Genomic DNA, 20,937 nt, shown 5'->3' with positions numbered 1-20,937 from the left:
TGTATCAGCATATGAAGTTTGTTAAATAAGATTATCGATAAGATGTCGTGATCTTTTTTTTTCTTTCCGAATATATATATATATATATATATATATATATATATATATATATATATATATATATATATATATATATATATATATATATATATATATATATATATATCCCATGTTTACCCCTTTATCCCGTGGATATGATTCATCGGATAATTTTTTCATATTCCACAGTTAAGTGCAGTTGTGACGTCACAATGGTTTTTGCGTTAAAGTGATGAAGTAAAATAAAGTGGAGTCCTGTATAAGACAGTGTAAAACATTGGATGTGAAGTATTAAACATGGGATAAAAAGAATCTCCCATGATTTGTAGTTGGATATGGCTTTTATCCAACTCGTTGTGTGTTTTTATCCCCTCGCCAAGGCTTGGGGATAAAAAACACACAACTCGTTGGATAAAAATCATACCCAACTACAAATCATGGGAGATCCTATATATATCTAATATATTATCGTCAACAGATATTAGAAATTCAAACAATCAAAAGACATCGTAAAATTACAGTTAACTTTAAAAGTTTATTGTATAATAAATCCACAAAACGTCTCAAATAAAACATTTATAAAACACGCAATTCCGGAACAGGGAATGTGCAGTCCTCGAATCATATTGTACTTTTGGAATTGGAGATCGACGCTCTCCTAGCATGGAGTATCTCATAATTAGGGAGTATCAAATTGGGAACGTCTCGTAATTACCGTTTGTCGCATATATGTAACTAAGAAACCACTGTGGTGTGTTTAGCAATTATAATTATTTGATTTCAAAGTTAAAATGTGAAACCATTATCCATTAAATATTCCGACTATTAATAAATATTATTTAAATTTTACATTAACACAACGTTAAAAAAACGGTGTGACTTCTGTAGTTTGCATACGAATACACGAGTCAGTCTGTGTACGAATTAGTTGTAGGTTGGCGTAATTTAATGAATATTCATGAAGCGAGAAATATCGATAACGGCAAATATAAGGATTTAAGCTTTGTGCCCATCAACAAAATGTCTTTGAAATAACTTGAGAGTATTTGTTAACTATCTGCATTTTATTTTCAAACATTGAATCAACCCTATTTTCATTATTTTGACTCTGAAAAAATCGCCGCTAGGGTCCCCGTGATTTTACACTGTTGTTATTTATAGCCCAAAAGCAGCAGCAATAGCCTGTGGCTATAAATAGCACCGTCTAAAAATGATGCAGTTTACTTTAAAATATATTCTGTTAACAATTAAAGGAATATTGCAATGGAAGTATAAATTGAATTAATTTGGCTACAATTTTAGGTCCGTAGGAAGTAATATCAGTGTGGGGGAACCTAACAGAAATTCTTGACAAGCGCGAAAGGGGGGATGTAATGGGGGACACATGCTGGTGTATATTATATACAAAAACTGGCAAAATTGAGGGGGCGCAAACGTAATAACCTTTGTTTTCTATTATATATACTGACAAAATTATTGGGGAAAGAACTAGTAACCCCCCTCCTCCCCACCCTGTCCCTACGGGCATGATTCTAAAAAGTAAATTGGATATTGTATGTTATATTTATTGTATATAGAGAATCTTTTGTTTTCTTGTTTGTTTCTTTAACGTCCCTTCGAGAATTTTTCACTCGCATGAAGACGCCACCAATTGCCGACGAAGGGCTGCAAAGTTAGACCTGTACTCGACACTTACGGCCTTTCACTAGTGAGGGATCTTTTTCTTGCTAGCACATACTGCAACACGGGACCTCGGTTTATACGGTCTCATCCGCAGGACAGGTTTCCACGTCCCACAGTGGGATTCGAACCCGCGACGTTACTCACTCTTCGCTCTAACCAATGCGCCATGCGGCGACGATAAAGTATCTGCAGTAACTAAAGGCTATATATGCATGAAAATTCGTTTACTAGGAGAATTACATAAACAAGGTACGATTTGATAATTATTAGTCATGTCTGGAATCACAAAGACGGCGCCTACCCTCGCAATGGGATTTATTTCCATGTACAAAGTATACAATCTCTCAAATATTTAATTGAAATGGCCTTCATATATTTCGTTAATTAAAAAGTAAATCATCTCGTGGTCTTATATTTGAAGTAAAAAAAAACTTTTTATAAATGAAGTTCTTTTGGCTTGTGGAATATGAAATGTAAGATTGTCCTGATTCCTTAATAAGAATTTTGCGGTAAAAAATGTTGCTGTAATATTAGTAAGTCATGCAGATACTGAGGAGCTAATCCGTTAACAATCTTATAAAATAATATACGTTTCATATGTTTTTTTCTTCTAATTTCTAGTGTATCTAAGCCAAGATCGTGAGCATTGATCTTGATGAATTTATTTGTTATTATTATTGTAATAGTTTGTTATTATTGATTTCATATATTTTATCAAGCTGTCTCTCTAAGTAAAGATAACAGATGACTTACTCCATTTCATTGTAAAAATAATGAAGACTATGGAAAATGTAACATGTGATTTTCGAAATCTTCCAACACTTTCATTGTTCAAATAAAAACCTAGAAAATATTACAGCTATGGCATGTAATTGCCATATGCAGCGAAAAGTTTTGTGATGGTAATACATCAGTTGAATATTTGAGAAATTGTAGATATGGAATTAAATTGTTCATGCTAAAATCTAGGAAATATTACAACTATGGAAGTCATATAAAGCGAATAAATTGTAAGGCTCATTATTAATATTGTAGTTTAGAGTAACTTTTTACTGCAAGTTGTAATCCAGCTTATACTCATGGTTCTCTTTCTGTTAGTTTTAAATATATTAATATTCCCAACAATCAAGTTGAATTAGAATTATCAAACCTATAGTGGATTTCTAAACTACACTGTATATTAATTTGAATTTTCATCACATTTGTAAATTCGAATATTTATATGATATGTAAACTTGAATATTAAAATCGTATGTAAATTTTAATAAATTTAATAAATTTTAATATATGCATTATGACAGTAGCATAACAGTATTCAACTATGTTGTTACGTAGATGAACATTATGACGAAATGCGCATTACAAATATAAACTCAAGACAGTTCACTTTAGTTTCATAAAATTTTACACACAACTAACAAAATATCATTTTGAAGAATGCATTCTAACTATTCGCAAAAATCTGAATGAGTCTAATTCCTTTATTAAAATGTTTCATAATTCGCAGCTTACCCATGTGTGCAAATTTTTCAAATTATATATTTTCAGAACAGAACGTGCAAATTCAAATCCAATCCTCATCAGTAAATTTAGGACAAGATGATCTGGTTGTAACCTGTTCCACCGTCAACCCATCACAACTTGATACAGTGTATACCATACAGCTACGAAAAAACAATACAAATACTTACTCAATGAAGGATGTGGTTTCAGTTCGTTCAAGGAATGGTCAAGATATTACAACATGGCAGGACACAGAATTACAAAGCAGGGCAACAGCAACAGGCACTGTCAGCACACCAGCCACAGCACAGCTAAAGTTAACGATTCCTAAAGACAGAGTGCTGTGTCCACAGGATTTCACTGGATACATGTGTACAATGTCTTTATTTACAAATGCTTTAGGTACTCAAGAGACAAATAAGATGTATGTTACTTATACAGGTATGTACACAATCCACAATGCGGCATTATAATTACTAGTATACATTTCAAATAATTTTCAATAAATAATATATGCTGCTTAATGTGTTGATGGATTTTCTTTAAATTCAGTCCATCCAAAAGTGATTGAAATGCCAAGTGTGAGGATACTTGGTGAATTTTCTAACACACCATCAAGACAGTTTCCAGTTAACACGGCTATACAGCTGACTTGTACTGGACAAATTGGCAGTGACGCAAGTGCTGTACGTGTTTTTAAAGAACATTATTAGAGTGGATAACTTTTAGAAAATCTTACTCTGAAATTAAAATCACAATTGAATTTTCATTATGTAATTATCAGACAATCCGTTGGTGTGCTAAGAAGTCCCAAGACTTTACATTCACTGGGCTACCACAGACCCCAGTTCACTCCGAGGCCTCACCGTCTACTGGCTGTCAGTACACTCGTTCCAGTACCATCACTTACAATCTCACTAGTGATGACACCTACACACAGTTCTTATGTGAGTCTGGATCTTCTGGTCTCTGTGAAACAGGAACAGCCACACAGTATCTGAACATAACCCTAGGTAAGTTGACTTTGAATAATGAGATTCATTTAAGTGAATACATATGAATGAATAAATATATATGGGGGAAAAGTATGATTTTATTGCATGGAATTTGAACAATTTAGAAAACGTAAGTTTTAATTTCTCACAACAGTTTCATATTTTAAAAAAATACAGGGCTAGATTTTTATTACAACCGTACCTTCTTCTTTGCTCTAATTCTTCCACCCCCCCCCCCCCATCCCGGGCTCGGGTAGAGCTTGAGAAGGGGATCGGATGTTTGCAAGTAATGTAAGTGTTGCAGTTTCCAGTTCTTTTAAATCTTTGGTGAAATTGGAACTTTAAAATAAGCTATCTAAGTTTAACATTGGAATATTTCGTATATAGAACAGTCTTTTAAAAATCTTGATCTAATGAACAGCAGGACTGTATTACGGTAATACGCTTCCTGTATGTTTCTCTCTCTCTCTCTCTCTCTTTCTCTCTCTCTATATATATATCTCAGTTGATTCGATACGCAAGAGCATGCTCTACATATGTACAATTTCTAAAAAGAGGTATTTTATTGACAAACTAGTTGATTAAACAAGAATATCATCTGTCTCGTTTAAAGTCATCATTTCGTACATGTAAGTTCTATGGTCGATACAATGAACTTGTCAGCAAATGCAATTTATCATTGAGTCAAATGCTGACAGACGTTTTTCATACTAATTGTTGGGCCATTATTTACACACTGAATTGTCGATGACAAGGAGCACACGGCGGGTGTGACCGGTCGGCAGGGGATGCTCACTCCTCCATGGCACCTGATCCCACCTCTGATGTTTTTGAGGTCTGTGTTTGCTCTGCTCCTATTTTGTATTGTTTAATGAACTTTAGAGCTTGTAAACTGTTCGTTATCTCCATATATTTCTTTCCCAAATGTTGAATATCTTGGCCCCTGGGTCAGGGTTTCTGGTGTTAGGGCGGGGCTCTACTGATCATATAGTGAAAATGCATAAATTCTTTAAAAAATCGTCTTCTCTCCCCCTGTATATAAAAAAGATAAACTAAGTGCATGGTTATGATGATCAAGGTTGTCTCTTCCAAAATGTGAAAATTTATAGCCCCAAAAATGAGGGGTTCTGCGTGGGATGGGGTCTATTAATTATATAGTGAAAGTGCAATCTTCTCTGCTCCTAGGTATTTAGCAGATAAACCAAGGAAAAAGTTATGATAAGCAAGCTGAGTGTCTCTTCCAAAATTGTGAATATCTAGGCCACTGGGTCAGGGGTTCTGGTGTAAGGTTGCACATAGTGCAAATGCATCAATTCTGTAAAAAATCTTCTTCTCTCTTCTTCTATATAAAAAGATAAACTAGCTACATGCTTATGATGATCAAGGATGCCTCTTCCAAAATTTTGAAATTTGTGGCATTGGGGGTGTGCAGGGGGGAGGCTCTATTGATTATATAGTAAAAGTGGTGCATTATTTCCTTGAAAATCTTCTTCTCTGCCCATGTTATTTAAGATACATACTAAGCGCATGGTTATGATGAGCAAGCTGAGGGCCCCTTCCATAATTGTGAATATCTTGGTCCCTGGGTCGGAGGCTTTGGTATTAGGGTGGGGCTATATTGGATCTTTAATGAAAATTTTGATATCCCCCAACTGAAAATAAACACGTATGTTTGTCCCCACCAACTGAAATTCCTTCCTATACGGGCCTGAACCAATAATATTATCAAGCATGATTTTATTAAGCTATAAATATATTTGGCTTACAACCTCCCCGTTTATTTTAATAATTTAAGTTCCTCACTTGAGTAACACCCAGGTGCATGTTTATTTAGTTTTTTAAAGTATATACGAACTGCACCAATGTATAACTCTTGGCATGACCTAGGTCTCACTATCTTTAGATATACCTGTATATACACATGAAACGGGAAGAAATTTAAAAAGCAATGGCGACTTTGTTGTTAAAAATAGTTTATCATTCATTAATATTCTGTAGATATGCCAGATTACCTTTTGTGATAGGTATGTATCACATTTGATTAATAATAGGAGAAATTCTCTCTAAGGTGGGTCCCTTCTTGACAATCTTTTGGTTTATGTATTGGTAATCTTTTCTTCCTTAGTATCATTAGAATAACATCTTAGGTGATTAAAAAGCCAGAAAAATACATGCCTTGCAGTGGTCGAGCTGTGATTCACCATTTTCGCCAAATGAGTTTTTTTTCCAAAAAGTGGCGCAAAGAAATTCAAAAGTGGCAAAAATGAAAATTTCTAGACATACCATAAAAAATTGTGTGTAGTCCTGGCTCCTTTGTTTATTCAATGCATACAGATTAGCATCTTTGTTTATTTAATAAAAGCAGGGGTCATTCATTCATTCATACTTTATTTCCCTCATTTGAGGATTGTGTGAAACATAAAGTTACATGTATACAATGAAGGATAAACACATAATAAATATAAATACAAAACTATGGCCTGTCAAACGTTGCAATATTCAATTTTTTCCATTTGTATTGTATAATTTTCCATTTATATTGTTTGATTTTTATTCATATTCTATAATTTTCCATTTGTATTATATAATGTTTCATTTGTATTGTATAATTTTCCATTTGTATTTTATAATATTTATTTGTATTCTATATTTTCCATTTGCATTGTAAAAACTCATTTGTAGTGTATAATTTATAATATTGTATAATTTCTTCTTTGTATTGTTAAATTTCTTCTTTGTATTGTTAAATTTCTTATTTGTATTGTAAAATTTCTTATTTGTTTTCGATAATTTTTCATTTGCATTGTATCCGAGGATTGTTTATTTATTTCGTTACGAAGGATTTCATTGGTCAAGACAATACAAATGAAAAATTATCGAATACAAATAAGAAATTTTACAATACAAATGAGAAATTTAACAATGCAAATAAGAAATTCTACAATACAAATAAAAAATTATAAAATTCAAACTATTTTTTTTTTACAATAAAAATGGAAAATATAGAATACAAATAGAAAATTATACAAATCAAATGGAAAATTATAGAATTCAAATAAATATAATACAATGCAAATGGAAAAGATCGAATATTGCAACGTTTGACTTGCCGTACAAAACACAAAATATTCTGTGTAAATTATAAGTTTAGTGTGGCTTCTTCCCTGGTTACCCATATATGAAGGAGACTGCATTTAGAGGCAAATACCTTAGTGCGGGTAATACTGTCTTATGACAGCATCTAATAATCATATACGTAAACTTGAATATTTATTCTATTTTAATTATTATATTTATATCATATTCAGTATGTAAAGTTCATTTTTTATATCATAAGTTAAATTGAATTTTTATATAATATGTTAACTTGAAAATTTATATCATGTGTAAATTTGAAAATTTATATCATATGTAAACTTGAAAAATTATATCATATGTACATTATCACAGGCGTGCAAAATATATCAGTACAATGACGTATGTCATAACAAATAGCTAAACAATGACAAAATGGCCATTACAAATATAAAGTCAAAACAATTCACTTTAAGCTCGTACAAAGTTTTACAGTCAACTAATAAATTATCATTTAGAAAGCGTATTCTTACTATTCACAAAAATCTTGAATGACTCATTCTTTTATATGTTTTCAGCACAGAACCTCCAAATTCAGGTCCAACCGCTATCTGTAACTTTAGGGCAAAATGATCTTGTTGTAACCTGTTCCACCATCAACCCATCACAAATTAATACAGTTTTTACCATGCAGATACAAAAAAACAATACAAATACATACTCAATGAAGGATGTGGTTTCTGTTCGTTCAAGTAGTGGTCAAGATACTACAACATGGCAGGACACAGATTTGCAAAACAGGGCAACAGTAACAGCCACTGTCAGCTCACCTGCTATAGCTCAGCTAAAGTTAACGATTCCTAAAGATCAAGTGTTGTGTCCTCAGGATTTCACTGGATACATGTGTACAATGTCTGGATTTACAAATGCTGCAGTTAATCAAGTGACAAGTCCGGAATATGTTACGTACATAGGTATGCATAGTCAGATTACACAATGTGGCATTGTAATTGTATATTTAAAATAATTTTCATTAAAAATATGTTATATTACTTGTTGCTGGATCTTTCTTGTAATTCAGTCCATCCAAAAGTGATTCAAATGCCATCTGTGAAGATACTTAATGAATTTTCTAACACGGCATTGAGAGAGTTTCCAGTTGGGACAGCTTTACAGCTGTCATGCACCGGACAGATCGGTAGTGACCCAAGTGCTGTAGGTATTCTTAAATAACATTAAAAACTACAGAAATCTCACTATTTGATTGAAATTTTCATAGAATTTTATTGTGTAATTTTTCAGACAATCCGTTGGTGTGCTAAGAAGTCCCAAGACTTTACCTTCACGGGGCTACCACAGACCCCAGTTCACTCTGAGGCCTCACCGTCGCCTGGCTGTCAGTACACTCGTTCTAGTACCATCACAAACAACCTCACAAGTGATGACACCTACACGCAGTTTTTATGTGAGTCTGGACATTCTGGTCTCTGTGAAACAGGGACAGCTAAGCAGTATCTGAACATAACATTAGGTAAGTACATGTAGGTATTAATTACTTATAAACTCATTTTTTCATATGAAATTTTGTATAGGTATGTAAACTGTAAAGAATGGCATCATGCTTAGTGTGTTACTTTTAATTGCATTTAATGTATAGCTGGTAGAGTGTTTAAGTTCTGTCATTTATCCTGCTTGGTTATAACTTCATGCAGGCCTGCAGGTCTCTGTAACAGCTAGCTTGTTAATGTGATTTGCGAAATTAAAAATAACTCTTTAATTTCATCATAATTTATTTTGTTCAATTCAAAAAGTATGTGTGATTTACTTAAGGGATGTTTTTAAGTTTTGTGTGAATTATTAGTGTGTAAATCACACAAACTTGTCACGTAGGCATATTTCATGAAGCACGCTAGCGCTTCATGAAAAATAGGTCTACGTGCAAGTCTGTGTGATTTACACATGGCCGTAGGAACCGGGGTGGCACGGGGGACCGTGCCCCCCCCCCCCAATAATTTTGCCGATATATAGATTACTATAGGAAACTTAGATACTGTATGCTTGTGCCCCCACAATAAAAACGTCTGATGAACTTTTTTTTTCATTTGCTTGTCAAGGAATTTTTGGTAGTTGTTGACTTTTTTTTTTGCTTGTCGGAAAATTTTTGGTAGTGTTCCCCTCAACTTAAAATGTATGGCTGTGCCCCCCAAACTGAAATTGCTTCCTACGGGCCTGTTACACACCAATAATTCACATTAAAATTAAAAACATTCCTTATATTTACATTTTACATGTTTAAAAGCACCAATAATATACTCAATATTTGAATTTCTTGCTGCTCTATATCGTTACATTTTTATTTACATCTCTGTAACCTCATTGTGATGTCACTTCACCGTGTATATTTCTACACGTGAGTATACACAAAAATGGCTTTCAAATCAATTTCACAGTTGGCTCAGTAGAAAAGCACAGCAAATGTTTGTTTGTATGTTGTTTAACGTCCCTCTCTAGAATTTTTCACTCATGGAGGCGCCACGACTTGCCGGTGGAGAGCTGCAAATTTTGTCCTATACTCGGCACTTACGACCATTGAGCAGTGAGGGATCTTTTTCGTGCCAGCACCTACTGCGACACGGGACCTCGGTTTATACGGTCTCATCCGAAGGACCGGTCTCCACGTCCCACAGTGGGATTCGAACCCGCGACGTAAGGATCATCTCCTTACTCCGCGATCTAGAGCAGACGCTCTAACCACTGCGCCACGCGGGCGACACACAGCAAATGTAAATATATATTAAGCAAATGTAAATATATATGAATGAATATATATGGGGAAAAAGAATGATCCTATTGCATGGAATTTGAACAATTTAGAAAGCAAAAGTTTTAATTTTTCACAACAGTTTTATATTTAAAAAAAATACAGGGCTAGATTTTTATTACAACCGTACCTTCTTCTTTGTTCGAATTCTGCCACCCCCACCCCCCATTCCGGGCTCGGGTAGAGCCTGGAAAGGAGATTGGATGTTTGCAAGTAATGTAAGTGTTGCAGTTTCCAGCTCTTTTGAATCATTGGGTGAAACTGAAACTTTAAAATAAGCTATCCAAGTTTAACATTGGAATACCTCGTATATAGAACAGTCTTTTAAAAATCTTGTTAATTCTAATGAACAGCAGGACTGTATTACGGTATTACGCTTCCTGTATGTTTGTCTCTGTATAATCAATTCCAATCTTTTTTTAGCTCAATTAACAAAGGATTTATACAGCCAGTCTAAGAATGAAATATGAACAAAACGAACAGAAATCATGCTTTTCTAGGGAAAAATTGTCAACACCCACAATAGGGATCGAAATCCTGATCATATGTCAATTGAACTCGCTACCGCTTGCTCAACAAGAATCGTTACGTTATATTAGGTATTTTAAAGTAGTTTCACTCATCTGACACATAACAAAAAATAAATATTATGCAAAAAAGTGTCACTTTTGACAAGGATTTAAAGAGAAAATCTACTGTTCGTAGTATTGTAAATCAAATATACATTTCACAAGTCATGAAAACGCATTTTCATATAACTTTTGATAAAAGAATGTGCAAGAAAATTATCAATGATATTTGGCGTTTGAACAGGGGATTTATTTAAATTGTCTTGTTAATGCAACAGTTAGCATAGCTATAACAACAGTGTTAGGTTTGTATGACTTTGCCTAAGCCGCTGTCAGGAATTGACAAACATGGCCTCGCTTCCAGCTCGTGCACAATGTGTCAAACTCCGACTCTTATTTAGGCACATGATTTTTTCAAACGTGAATCTACACTGAACTGAGGTTGCTTTCATATTTCTTTGACTAATCAAGGCTTTAGAAGATTTTTCCTATACGTTTGATCATCTATTGTGACCCAGCCCTACCCCAGGGGGACATCATTTGAACAAATTTGAATCTACACTATCTGAGGATACTTCTGAGGTGAAATGACTAATCATGACTTTGCTGTTCTTAAGAAGAAAATTTTTAATGACTTTTTCCTAAATATTCCTTTGTATAACTTTTATCCCCTGTATGGCCCCTCTCTACTCCTGGGGATCATGATTTGAATAAATTTGAATCTACATTACCTGAGGATACTTCTACTTAATAAGACTAATCATTGCTTTATTGTTCTTCAAAAAATGTCTTTATTGATTTTTTGTAATCATTCTTATGTATAAGTTTGATCGCCCGTTGTGGCCCCACCCTAAACCTGGACGTCATGATTTGCACAAACTTGAATCTACACTACCTGTGGATGTTTCCGTATAAATATGACCAATCATGACTTTTGTTCTTGAAAAGAAGATTTTTAAAGATTTTTCCTTTGAATACCTATGTAAAACTCTATCACCCATTGTGGCCACTCCCTACCTCCAGTGGTCATGATTTGAACAAATTTGAATCTAGACTGAAGATGCTACCATATAAATATGATCAATAATGGCTTTGCTGTTTTTGAGAATATTTTTTTGAAAGATTTTCCCTATATATGCATATGTAAAACTTTGATCGCCTATTGTAGTCCAACCCTGGCCACGGGGGTCATGATTGAAAAAAAAACGCGAATCAACACTACCTGAGCATACTTCCATAAAAAAAAATAACAAACCATGGCTTTGTTATTCTTGAGAAGAGGATTATTCCTATATATTCCTATATAAATCTTTGGTCGCCCATTGTGGCCTCACCCTTTCCCCGGGGGTCATGGATTGTGAAAAAAAAAACTTCAAATCATTCTCATCAACAGCAGGGCTATAATTTACTAGTAAGTTATATTATACAAGCATTCCAATTTGGTGCAGATTCAATACTAGTATGGCCTGGGAGATAGGATATAGCCATAATAAGGGATCAAATATATACTTAAAATATTAAGATTTTTTATCTTCTCAAAAGCAACGGTGCCACAATAAAGCATGACATATCCAAATATTCCTACGGAATACAGATTCATATTCTGGGATAAGGGTGGGGCTAAAATAGGGATTCAAAGTTTACATGGAAATAAAATAAAGTTAAATCTTCCTAAGAGTATCAGGGCTACAATAAGTCATATTAAAATGTCATATTAACATTTTCAGGGCCAAGGTTGGGACTGTTGTCCATGGACCTCTTGTTTTTACTTTGTTAGTCAGCATCGTTCCTTTATCTGTACCTTTATTTTCACACCATTTTGTATGACATTAATGGTTTTTTTTGTTATTGTTAATTTCAGAAGGAAGAATAATATCAACTCACAGTTTACCAAACTGTGTGTCCACCAACGGTAGGAGACATATTTGGTTATAGCATGTTTGTTTGTCAGTCTTTCCATTCAGCTGTTCTATCTGTAACAAAATGCCCTGGTCAATCTGATTCGAATCTGTTAAAATTTCCCATTAGTTGCCATTGTCGTATATAGTAGATTTAAAAGCTCAAGATCACTGAAGAATGAGATAATAAATTATTGCTAGGGCTATAATTCTTGAACTTAATTGTATATTATTCAAGTGTGTTGTTGCTAAAGACTACATGTATGATACAGTTGTGATTCAATACATATTTTAGAGGTCAGTATTATTGAGATCATAAGGTACATCCAGAACTTCTGAGTGAAATATGAAGATAACGAGCAGTAATTAGAGCAAATACGGTCCACTAAAACATCAGAGATGGGATCAGGTGCCATGGAGGAGCAAGTATTCCCTGTCGACCGGTCACTCTCGCTGTGTGCTCCTTGTCATGATCGGGCAAACGGAAAAATCCGTAGACAATTCAGTGTGAAAGTAATGACCGAACAATTTGTATGAAAAACGTCAGTTAACATTCTACTTAAGGTCGTTGAATCGACCATAGAATTTTCGAAATGTTGACTTTTAACGAGACTCTTGATATTCTTGTATCTTCAACCTATTTGTCAATAGCTTGCCTCGTTTTAGAAATTGTTCGTACGTGAATTAAACATGCTCTTGCGTGAAATGTTAAGAGAACGAAAGCTATAATGCTCAAAATCCAATTAAACAATACAAATTAAAAGCAGAGCTAACATGTACCCCTGAAAACATTAAAGGGGATCAGGTACCAAGGAGGGAAACCGTCCCCTGTCGATTGGTCACACCCGCCGTGAGCCCTTGTCATGATCTGGTAATCGGAGGCAATTCAGTGTGAAAAAATGCCCTTTAATAAATTGAAACGTATACATATTTGTCGCTGAAGACATTAAGATATGTCATAATTCAAATCTTAAACGTCAAGATCATAACGAGTTGCCTAGGAGCTTTACTGGGGAAGATCATGTTTCAAAGATCAAAGTCAATGGCTGTTGAAAAGAAAGATCACGTTCTGAACATCTGCTATTTTTAAATAATTTTTCACAGGAAGTTTTCGTTCCATATTAAGAATGCAAGAGTATTATATGAGTAATAATAGGGACAAGTCTAAATTATTGTTGATTCTCTCCTCATTTCATATATTGCTCAAAATAACTATATAGTAAAGTTTTAAATCATCTTTTCGTAAAGTTCATCCTTACTTAATATTCATTAAATGTTGTATGCTTGAAGTCTGAATGTCAAAGACTTCACAAAATACAGCAATGCATCTAATCTTAATCTCATCTTTGCATGTACTCAGTTTGAAGTCCTAATTTACAGGGTTCCCAAGATTTGGCCATTTTTTTTATTTGATCTTGAAGAAATAGGTCAAAGTCAAAAATTGTAATGCAGTGGATCTAAACTTTATCTCATTGATCTCTGTTCCAAGTTTCAAGTCTTCTTTGTTAAAATGTTTTCAAGTTATGCTCTGATTATGTTTTTCTTAGAATCTAACGGGCCAAAGTCAACACTTATGGTGCAATGCATCTTGTCTTAATTTTGTCTTTCCATGTTCATTTTTGTAAGTGTGTTCCAAGTCCAAGTCTTCTTAGAAAAACCACGGAAAGCTAAAGAGTCCACAACGTTTGCTACTTATAACAAGGAGTGGGGATTGGGAGATCGTATTTGAACTCTATATACGTGGCCCGAATCAAACACCCTCGGTGCAAACAGGAAAAACTTTTCAATTCCACTGAACTCAAAATACAAGACCCAATAGAGTCTGATATTGTTTCATATTGGATGTTTAGATAAAGAAAGACATTAATGGCAAACTAACAACAAATCTAAATGTGATCAACTCCCTTACTTAAATAGAAATTAACCATTATCACCTGCATATGGTGTTTATGTATCCAAACTGGTTCGATACTGGCTAGCTTGTATGAAGTCTCCATATGAATCTTCCATCTTTCAAAGTCTCTGAGAATGAAGTTAATGTGTGTCCTAAGATGGCTTGTTTACTACAAACCATCTATCATTCTTCTCGTTGCAAGATTAATATCTTAGTTTAAAGTAAGTGCAAATCATTTTCAGGTGAACTAAACTTACGTTAATTACTGGTCTAGTCAACAATCGTCAACTTCCCTTACTTGTGTAGAAATATACCCTTAACACCTGCCTATTGAGTTTTTGTCTCCCAGTTGATTCAATACGCAAGAGCATGCTCTACGTACGAACAATTTCTAAAACGAGGCAAGGTATTGACAAACAAGTTGATGAACAAGGATATCAACAGTCTCGTTTGAAATCATCATTTCGCAAGTTTTATGCTCGATACAAAAACATTGTTATCGAATACTACCTATCATTAAGTCAAATGCTGATTGAAATTTTTGACATACATGTACTAATTGTTAGGCCATTATTTACACACTGAATTGTCTAGGGATTTTTCCGTTTTTTCCCGATCATCAGAAGGAGCATACGGCGGGTGTAACCGGTCGGCAGAGGATGCTCACTCCTCCATGGCACCTGATCCCACCTCTGATGTTTTTGGAGGTCAGTGTTTGCTCTGCTCTCGATTTGTATTGTTTTAATGGACTTTTAGCTTGAATACTGTTTGTTATCTCCATTATTCAGTTATGGTCTTGTAGCCAGGAGTTTCCTAAGAACTAGCACTGGACCTCAGATACATATTACTCTATTGATTGAATACGGAATTACTGTTTTCACGATCAGTATTACATTTGCTGTTAGTCTTTGGAGGTATCTACTCTTTGAGTTGTTTGGGTATTACACAGTTGTACTGAGGAAGAAATGAGCAGAGGTCTTTCACAATAATCTTTTAAGTAAATCATTATCTGTTTTATTGTATGATTCAATTACATGTTATACCTTTATATTTGATTTGTCATTTGAATTGCTGGGGAATCTGAAATTTGAATAACTTAAAATCTGTAACAGTTATTTCAGTGTAGAGCTCCCTACTATTCAGGGTATTCCGGATGTACCAACGAACATATCCACTTTCTGTTTAGCCAAAAGATCTGCATTTGTTAGTAAGGTTCCCGTCAAGAAATAGTTCACATTGAATATATGTTCAAAATACATGTAGGAACAACTCATAGATGTTCGTCCCGACTTCATACTTTCCAGTTTTTTAAGGTCGATTTACTACTTTTCAGACTTATTTAGAATTTCAAATATATATCTTTAGTCTTTACTTTTCAGAAAACCTTTCTATCATTTTTGGATCGTTGTTTGGAGTTTTTTTCTGCATATGTGCAGGACTAATGGCATATTTATTTTTCTACAAGTTTTCCAAAAAACGTAGTACGTAATTCATTGTTGTTGTTATTGTTTTAGTAATGCAATTGTTATTACCGTTATTTATGTTTTACTTTAAAAAAAATCAAGATAACAAACCTGATTATTTTTACGCTTTTTTGTATTCTGACTGTATGTACGTATTTCATTAATCTCCAAAATATTTCTTTTCTTTTTCAGGAGGAAATCATGTCGAGAAAAATGGGTAAGTGCAAATGAAAATAGGCGATTCTCTCAGAATAGTGAAGAAACACTCATTTTTCTTCAAAATATTGGCCTGTGTACATGTAACGTCGGTCTACATTTTAGACATTTTTTTAAAATTAAAATTAGTTATTAATTTTTCTTGGATATAAAAGGAAGACATTTATTAAAAATATGCGTGTATTCTTTTAATGCCAACTTAATTTTAAAAAAAAATTGATAAATAAACCAATGATAATCGGAATTCTTTTTCAGCAAAAATGGAGATTACGTCATGCATGTTACTGGTTTTGATGACCACCAATATCAGGGTATTGACGGAAATGCTAGAAGTAAGCCGTTACTCAATAGCATGTATTTCAGTATAATACGAATATAAAGGAACATTTGGGTGTAAATGTAGCGCCAACCTATAGGGCTGGGATTGATTTTAGTCTTTACAAAAAGCTTGTCGTTTTCCGTTCCGGTAAATGACTTAAGGCTACATACATGCACTTAATAGTTTTTCATACACCATTTCTAGTAAATGCATGACGCATGTAGAGATATGATGGAAGCTAGGCACTTATTATGTAGCATTTCATTTAATAGTTTTCTTTACTTTTCACATCGTCGGATACCCGCGGGTGATCTCGTCTTTTACTCATCACCCGAGGGCAAATTCGCCGAAATGTTGTTAAATATTTAAATTCGTCGCTTATACACAACCAATCAGAAAGTTGGAAGTCTTCAATTTTGAAAATATGTTTGTTAGTTTGCTATTTAATCTAATAGTGACGCCCGTTAAAAGGTGCGAAATTGTTTTAAAAAGATAGAAGACAAGTCGTGTAGATCACGGGTATCAAATACCAGTCAGGAATAATATAAGAATTGCTTTCTCAAATGCAAAATGCACAGATGTGTTGATCCCCCCCCCCCCCAATAGGTGTGTTAAATACGGAAACGTTTTTGTCATTGCCGAAAATTCATACGTTACGTAAACTGTGATTGGTTGATTTGCCATCGAGATTTCTCTGGCTCTCTGCCCTTGATTCCAGTCGCTGCCACTAGGAATTATTGCGCCCGTTAAGCAATGTCAGGGTACCAGTCTAAACAGGACTCTGAGCAGCAGCCAATCAAATGGCCCGTGCATATTAATTACATACGGGTATATCTCAACGATTTGTCCACGGGTTACTTTTGTAGCTTCTCAGTCATTTATGGTTTAACGAGACGGAAATGTTTCACTGATTGAATAAAACATACACATATGAAACTTCACAATCAATTCGAAATTTGAAATGAAATATAGCGGAAATCGAACTTCTGAAAGTGTGTGGTTTACTTTATAATAGAATTTGTGTAAACTGTATGAAGCACTTAATAGACCTGTATTTACGAACAAATCTTTACAAAAACTAGTTTCTCTATTTTTTCTTTCTTTGTTGCAGAAACTACACACCAAGAGAACAAGTAAGCTTCAACTTTCTGAGAAGAATTTTTGATAAATGTCTTTATATGTATCTATTTTTTTTATATTACAGTTTTTTATTCATTTATTGTGTTGACAGCGCACAGTATGATGTTTTGGGAAGTAGAGACTCTGAGAATGTCTATGACAAAGTTAAAGATGTCAATGCAGGTATTGTGATAATGCTTTTATGCATAGACTGATAATTCTGGACTCATTTAGAATATTGAAAAGGCAGATTTAGTTCAATGAGAACGTGTTGAAAAAGACTGTAAATCAGTCATTCCACAAAAATGTTACCAAATAACATTTTTTATGTAGCTTACATATTTACCATTGTAACATCATATTTATACAGTAAAAGATAATTTCAACTCTAAGAGACAGGTCACGGTAGCCTAGTGGTAGGGCGTTCTCTTCATGATCGGGAGATCCGGGTTCGATTCTCGTTTGCCGCGCCGCGCCAAACCTGCGACGTACACAAAGGTAGTGACTGTTCCATCGCCAAGCGCCCGGCACTACAAGTGAAAGTCACGCGGGTTTTTCGGATAAGAACTTAAAAACCCTCACTGCTCAATGGCCCTGAGTGTCGAGCATAGGTCTAAATTTGAAGCCCTTCGCCGGTATACGGCGACGTCTCTATATGAGTGAAAATTTCTCGACTTGGAATGGGACTTAAAACAACATACAATCAATTAACTTTTAAGATTTTAACATAGAAACATACATATTTAACGATTAAATATTCAGTTAAGAGTTCAGATATATATAAACATGATAATGTCATGTTAAAAAACCTTTCCACTGCAAATCTTAATGACGCTTGTATAAATGTTCCGAAATTGCTGCATGGATATCAGAGAAAAAAATGTTTTCTATGAAAAGAAAACAAACCGTTTCTCGCAAAGAAATGCATGAATCTTTGTTTCATACGAAGTCGTAGTAGCATGTCGAGGAAATTTAATTAACTTCCGTAAGGTTTTTGTTTTAAATTTCACACTATTAATGGAGGTCAGACAGTGAACTGGAATTTATCAGAAAGTGACCATGAAAGCTATTATAAATTTATAATCGATTCTAGTTTCGCGTCAGATAATAAAGAAAGACCATTACTTTTTCGACAGAACAAAATTAATTAGACAAGAATAGTTGAATGTCTCTAAAAAAGTTAACATCCAGAACAGTAATTCAAGAATGTATTTGCGTTAAGATAAAAAAGGTTTTATTATTTTGGAAGTAAAATACTTAATACTTTTGATAAACATCTTTAAAAAACGTTAATTATATTATTTATGTTTCCGAGAGTTTCAATTTTTATTGGTGAAAATTAGTAGTTTTCCTACTAAAAATAGCTAAGGTTGTTCAATCTACTGTTTATACACTAAAAATTTATTAAGCAGTTGATATTGACAAACTTTGTTTTTACAAACCGTTTCATATATGCTTGTAGTATTTTTTTTTTTTAATGTGTTTATTTTTAGAAGAACGGCAGTGAGCATGAGGTCAAACACCTGTGTAACAGTAAAAAATCGTCCCGTCATCAATAAAATTCAGTTTTTAAAAATTCCATTTTTTCCTTTATAATCCGACGTATATATATATATATATATATATATAGATAGATAGATAGATACATAGATAGATAGATAGATTTTTATGTCGAAATAAAGTACTGTATACAATGTATATAAACAATCTGGGGGCTGAGAAAGAGGGGGGAAGGGGAAGAAATTATCTCTGTATGGTCTTAAGTATTGAAAAACTCCTATTATTATGAATATTAATCCCTTTTCCCACTTGTAATTATCATTGACTCCTCTTCCAACACACGTTTATTTGTCAATAGATCATAGACTTTTGGTCATATTTTGTATGGTTTCCCTTCGTATGGCTTTTTTGTATGGCTTCCATTTGTATCCCTTCCTTGAATAGGAATGATGATATAGATATTTTAAGAATGCTTAAGCGTTAAACAGGTCTTGCACAATCTTAAAATTGATTAAGCTCTGTTGCAGTAGCTGAATTAGCTATACTGGTATACATGTAGCTTGATTTTGCTATTCAAAGCACCCTGATTTATCTACATGTAATTAATCATATACTTCTTTCTAAATGTGCAGTTTTTTAAACATGGATAAAGGTATACATTTTCAGCTTTAAACTGTTCTGAAAACAATGCATGGAAATTTTTTTTTAAATATTGTGTCTCCTTCCTAGCATTTGCGATCAAAAGTTTTTAAAGTTTTGCGTTGGGCTACATGTACTAGTATATACCTGGGGTAATCTCTCTCTCCTCTTTCTCTCTAACACCTACTTGCGCCAAAGATTAAAATGGAATTATAAGTCAAGTTTTTTTTAAATTGATAAACTTTTTAGAATTTTACACTGTGTAATTTATACTACAACTAGAATGATATCCCTCCCAGAAATATGAAAAAAAAAGTTATCTTTGATCTACATCTAATTACAAAAGGACACAACCAGAAGTGTTTTCTCATAATTTGTTACAAATTTCACATGGATCTCCTATTGCTCAAGAACGTGTAAGTTCCTAACTTTAATCCTTTGGAAAATACATGACTGTTATTTTTGTTATGCTGTTATATTTGAAAACTACTCACTGTGGACCCTCACCTGAATTGTTGGAGACAGGTTAACATACCCCTCAGAGTACAAATATCATAAATGGGCTTGTACACAATTGAACCAGTCAGGATTAAATCTTCATTATCTTACTAGTTAAAATATCAAGAAACGCGCTAGAGGTGTGATGAAATATTTAGATATACAAAAAAGTTTTATTTCAAGTGTAAAATATTTCTCTGTAAAGCAACGTGTAAAATATAGTTTTTTCGTCACAATTTTTTTTTTACAATTACTTCTCAAGAATTAACTTTTGGGTCATTTTAAACAAAATTGCCTCAAAGTGTCCTTGGGTGAAGGGAATTTAAATTTATTCAAATGAAGGGCACACCTCTTTCAAACGGAGATAAGACTGAGTGCAAACTTTAAAAAAAATCCTTTCAAGAACCCCTGGGCAAGAAAAATTGAAACTTATAAAAGCTTCGTTACATAGTGAATCGGTCACAGTAGCCTAGTGGTAAGGCATTCGCTTCGTGATCGGGAGGCCCGGGTTCGATTCTCGTTCGCCGCGCCGCGTCAAACCTAAGACGTAAACATATATGTAGTGACTGTTCCTTCGCCAAGCGCCCGGCACTAGAAGTGAGAGCCACGTGTCTTTCGGATGAGATCTTAAAAACCGAGATCCCGTGTCACAGTAGGCGCTTGAACGATAAAGACCCTCACTGCTCAAAGGCCCTGAGTGCCGAGT

General features: G+C 34.0%; 1 protein-coding gene across 1 annotated transcript in view; it reads left to right on the top strand.

The window, feature by feature from the left end:
• Positions 1-19,173, top strand: part of LOC133193102 (uncharacterized) — a 38,213-nt gene extending 19,040 nt beyond the window's left edge. The window contains exons 5-17 of the mRNA XM_061329077.1: positions 3,271-3,666; positions 3,778-3,911; positions 4,010-4,238; positions 7,874-8,269; positions 8,377-8,510; positions 8,598-8,826; positions 12,547-12,597; positions 15,857-15,958; positions 16,133-16,157; positions 16,412-16,488; positions 17,587-17,608; positions 17,707-17,777; positions 19,088-19,173. Of these exons, the coding sequence (XP_061185061.1) occupies positions 3,271-3,666; positions 3,778-3,911; positions 4,010-4,238; positions 7,874-8,269; positions 8,377-8,510; positions 8,598-8,826; positions 12,547-12,597; positions 15,857-15,958; positions 16,133-16,157; positions 16,412-16,488; positions 17,587-17,608; positions 17,707-17,777; positions 19,088-19,101 (1,880 nt within the window). The 3' untranslated portion in view covers positions 19,102-19,173. The remainder of the gene's footprint in view (positions 1-3,270; positions 3,667-3,777; positions 3,912-4,009; positions 4,239-7,873; positions 8,270-8,376; positions 8,511-8,597; positions 8,827-12,546; positions 12,598-15,856; positions 15,959-16,132; positions 16,158-16,411; positions 16,489-17,586; positions 17,609-17,706; positions 17,778-19,087) is intronic.
• Positions 19,174-20,937: the final 1,764 nt, after the last annotated feature.

The sequence above is a fragment of the Saccostrea echinata genome, unplaced genomic scaffold, assembly GCF_033153115.1.
Source record: "Saccostrea echinata isolate AGI-Se365-2 ecotype Australia unplaced genomic scaffold, CSIRO_AGI_Sech_v1 ptg000027l, whole genome shotgun sequence".
In the NCBI taxonomy this organism is placed as follows: Eukaryota; Metazoa; Mollusca; class Bivalvia; order Ostreida; family Ostreidae; genus Saccostrea; species Saccostrea echinata.
Note: the sequence above shows the minus strand (reverse complement) of the source record. Positions and strands in the feature narration are given on the sequence as shown.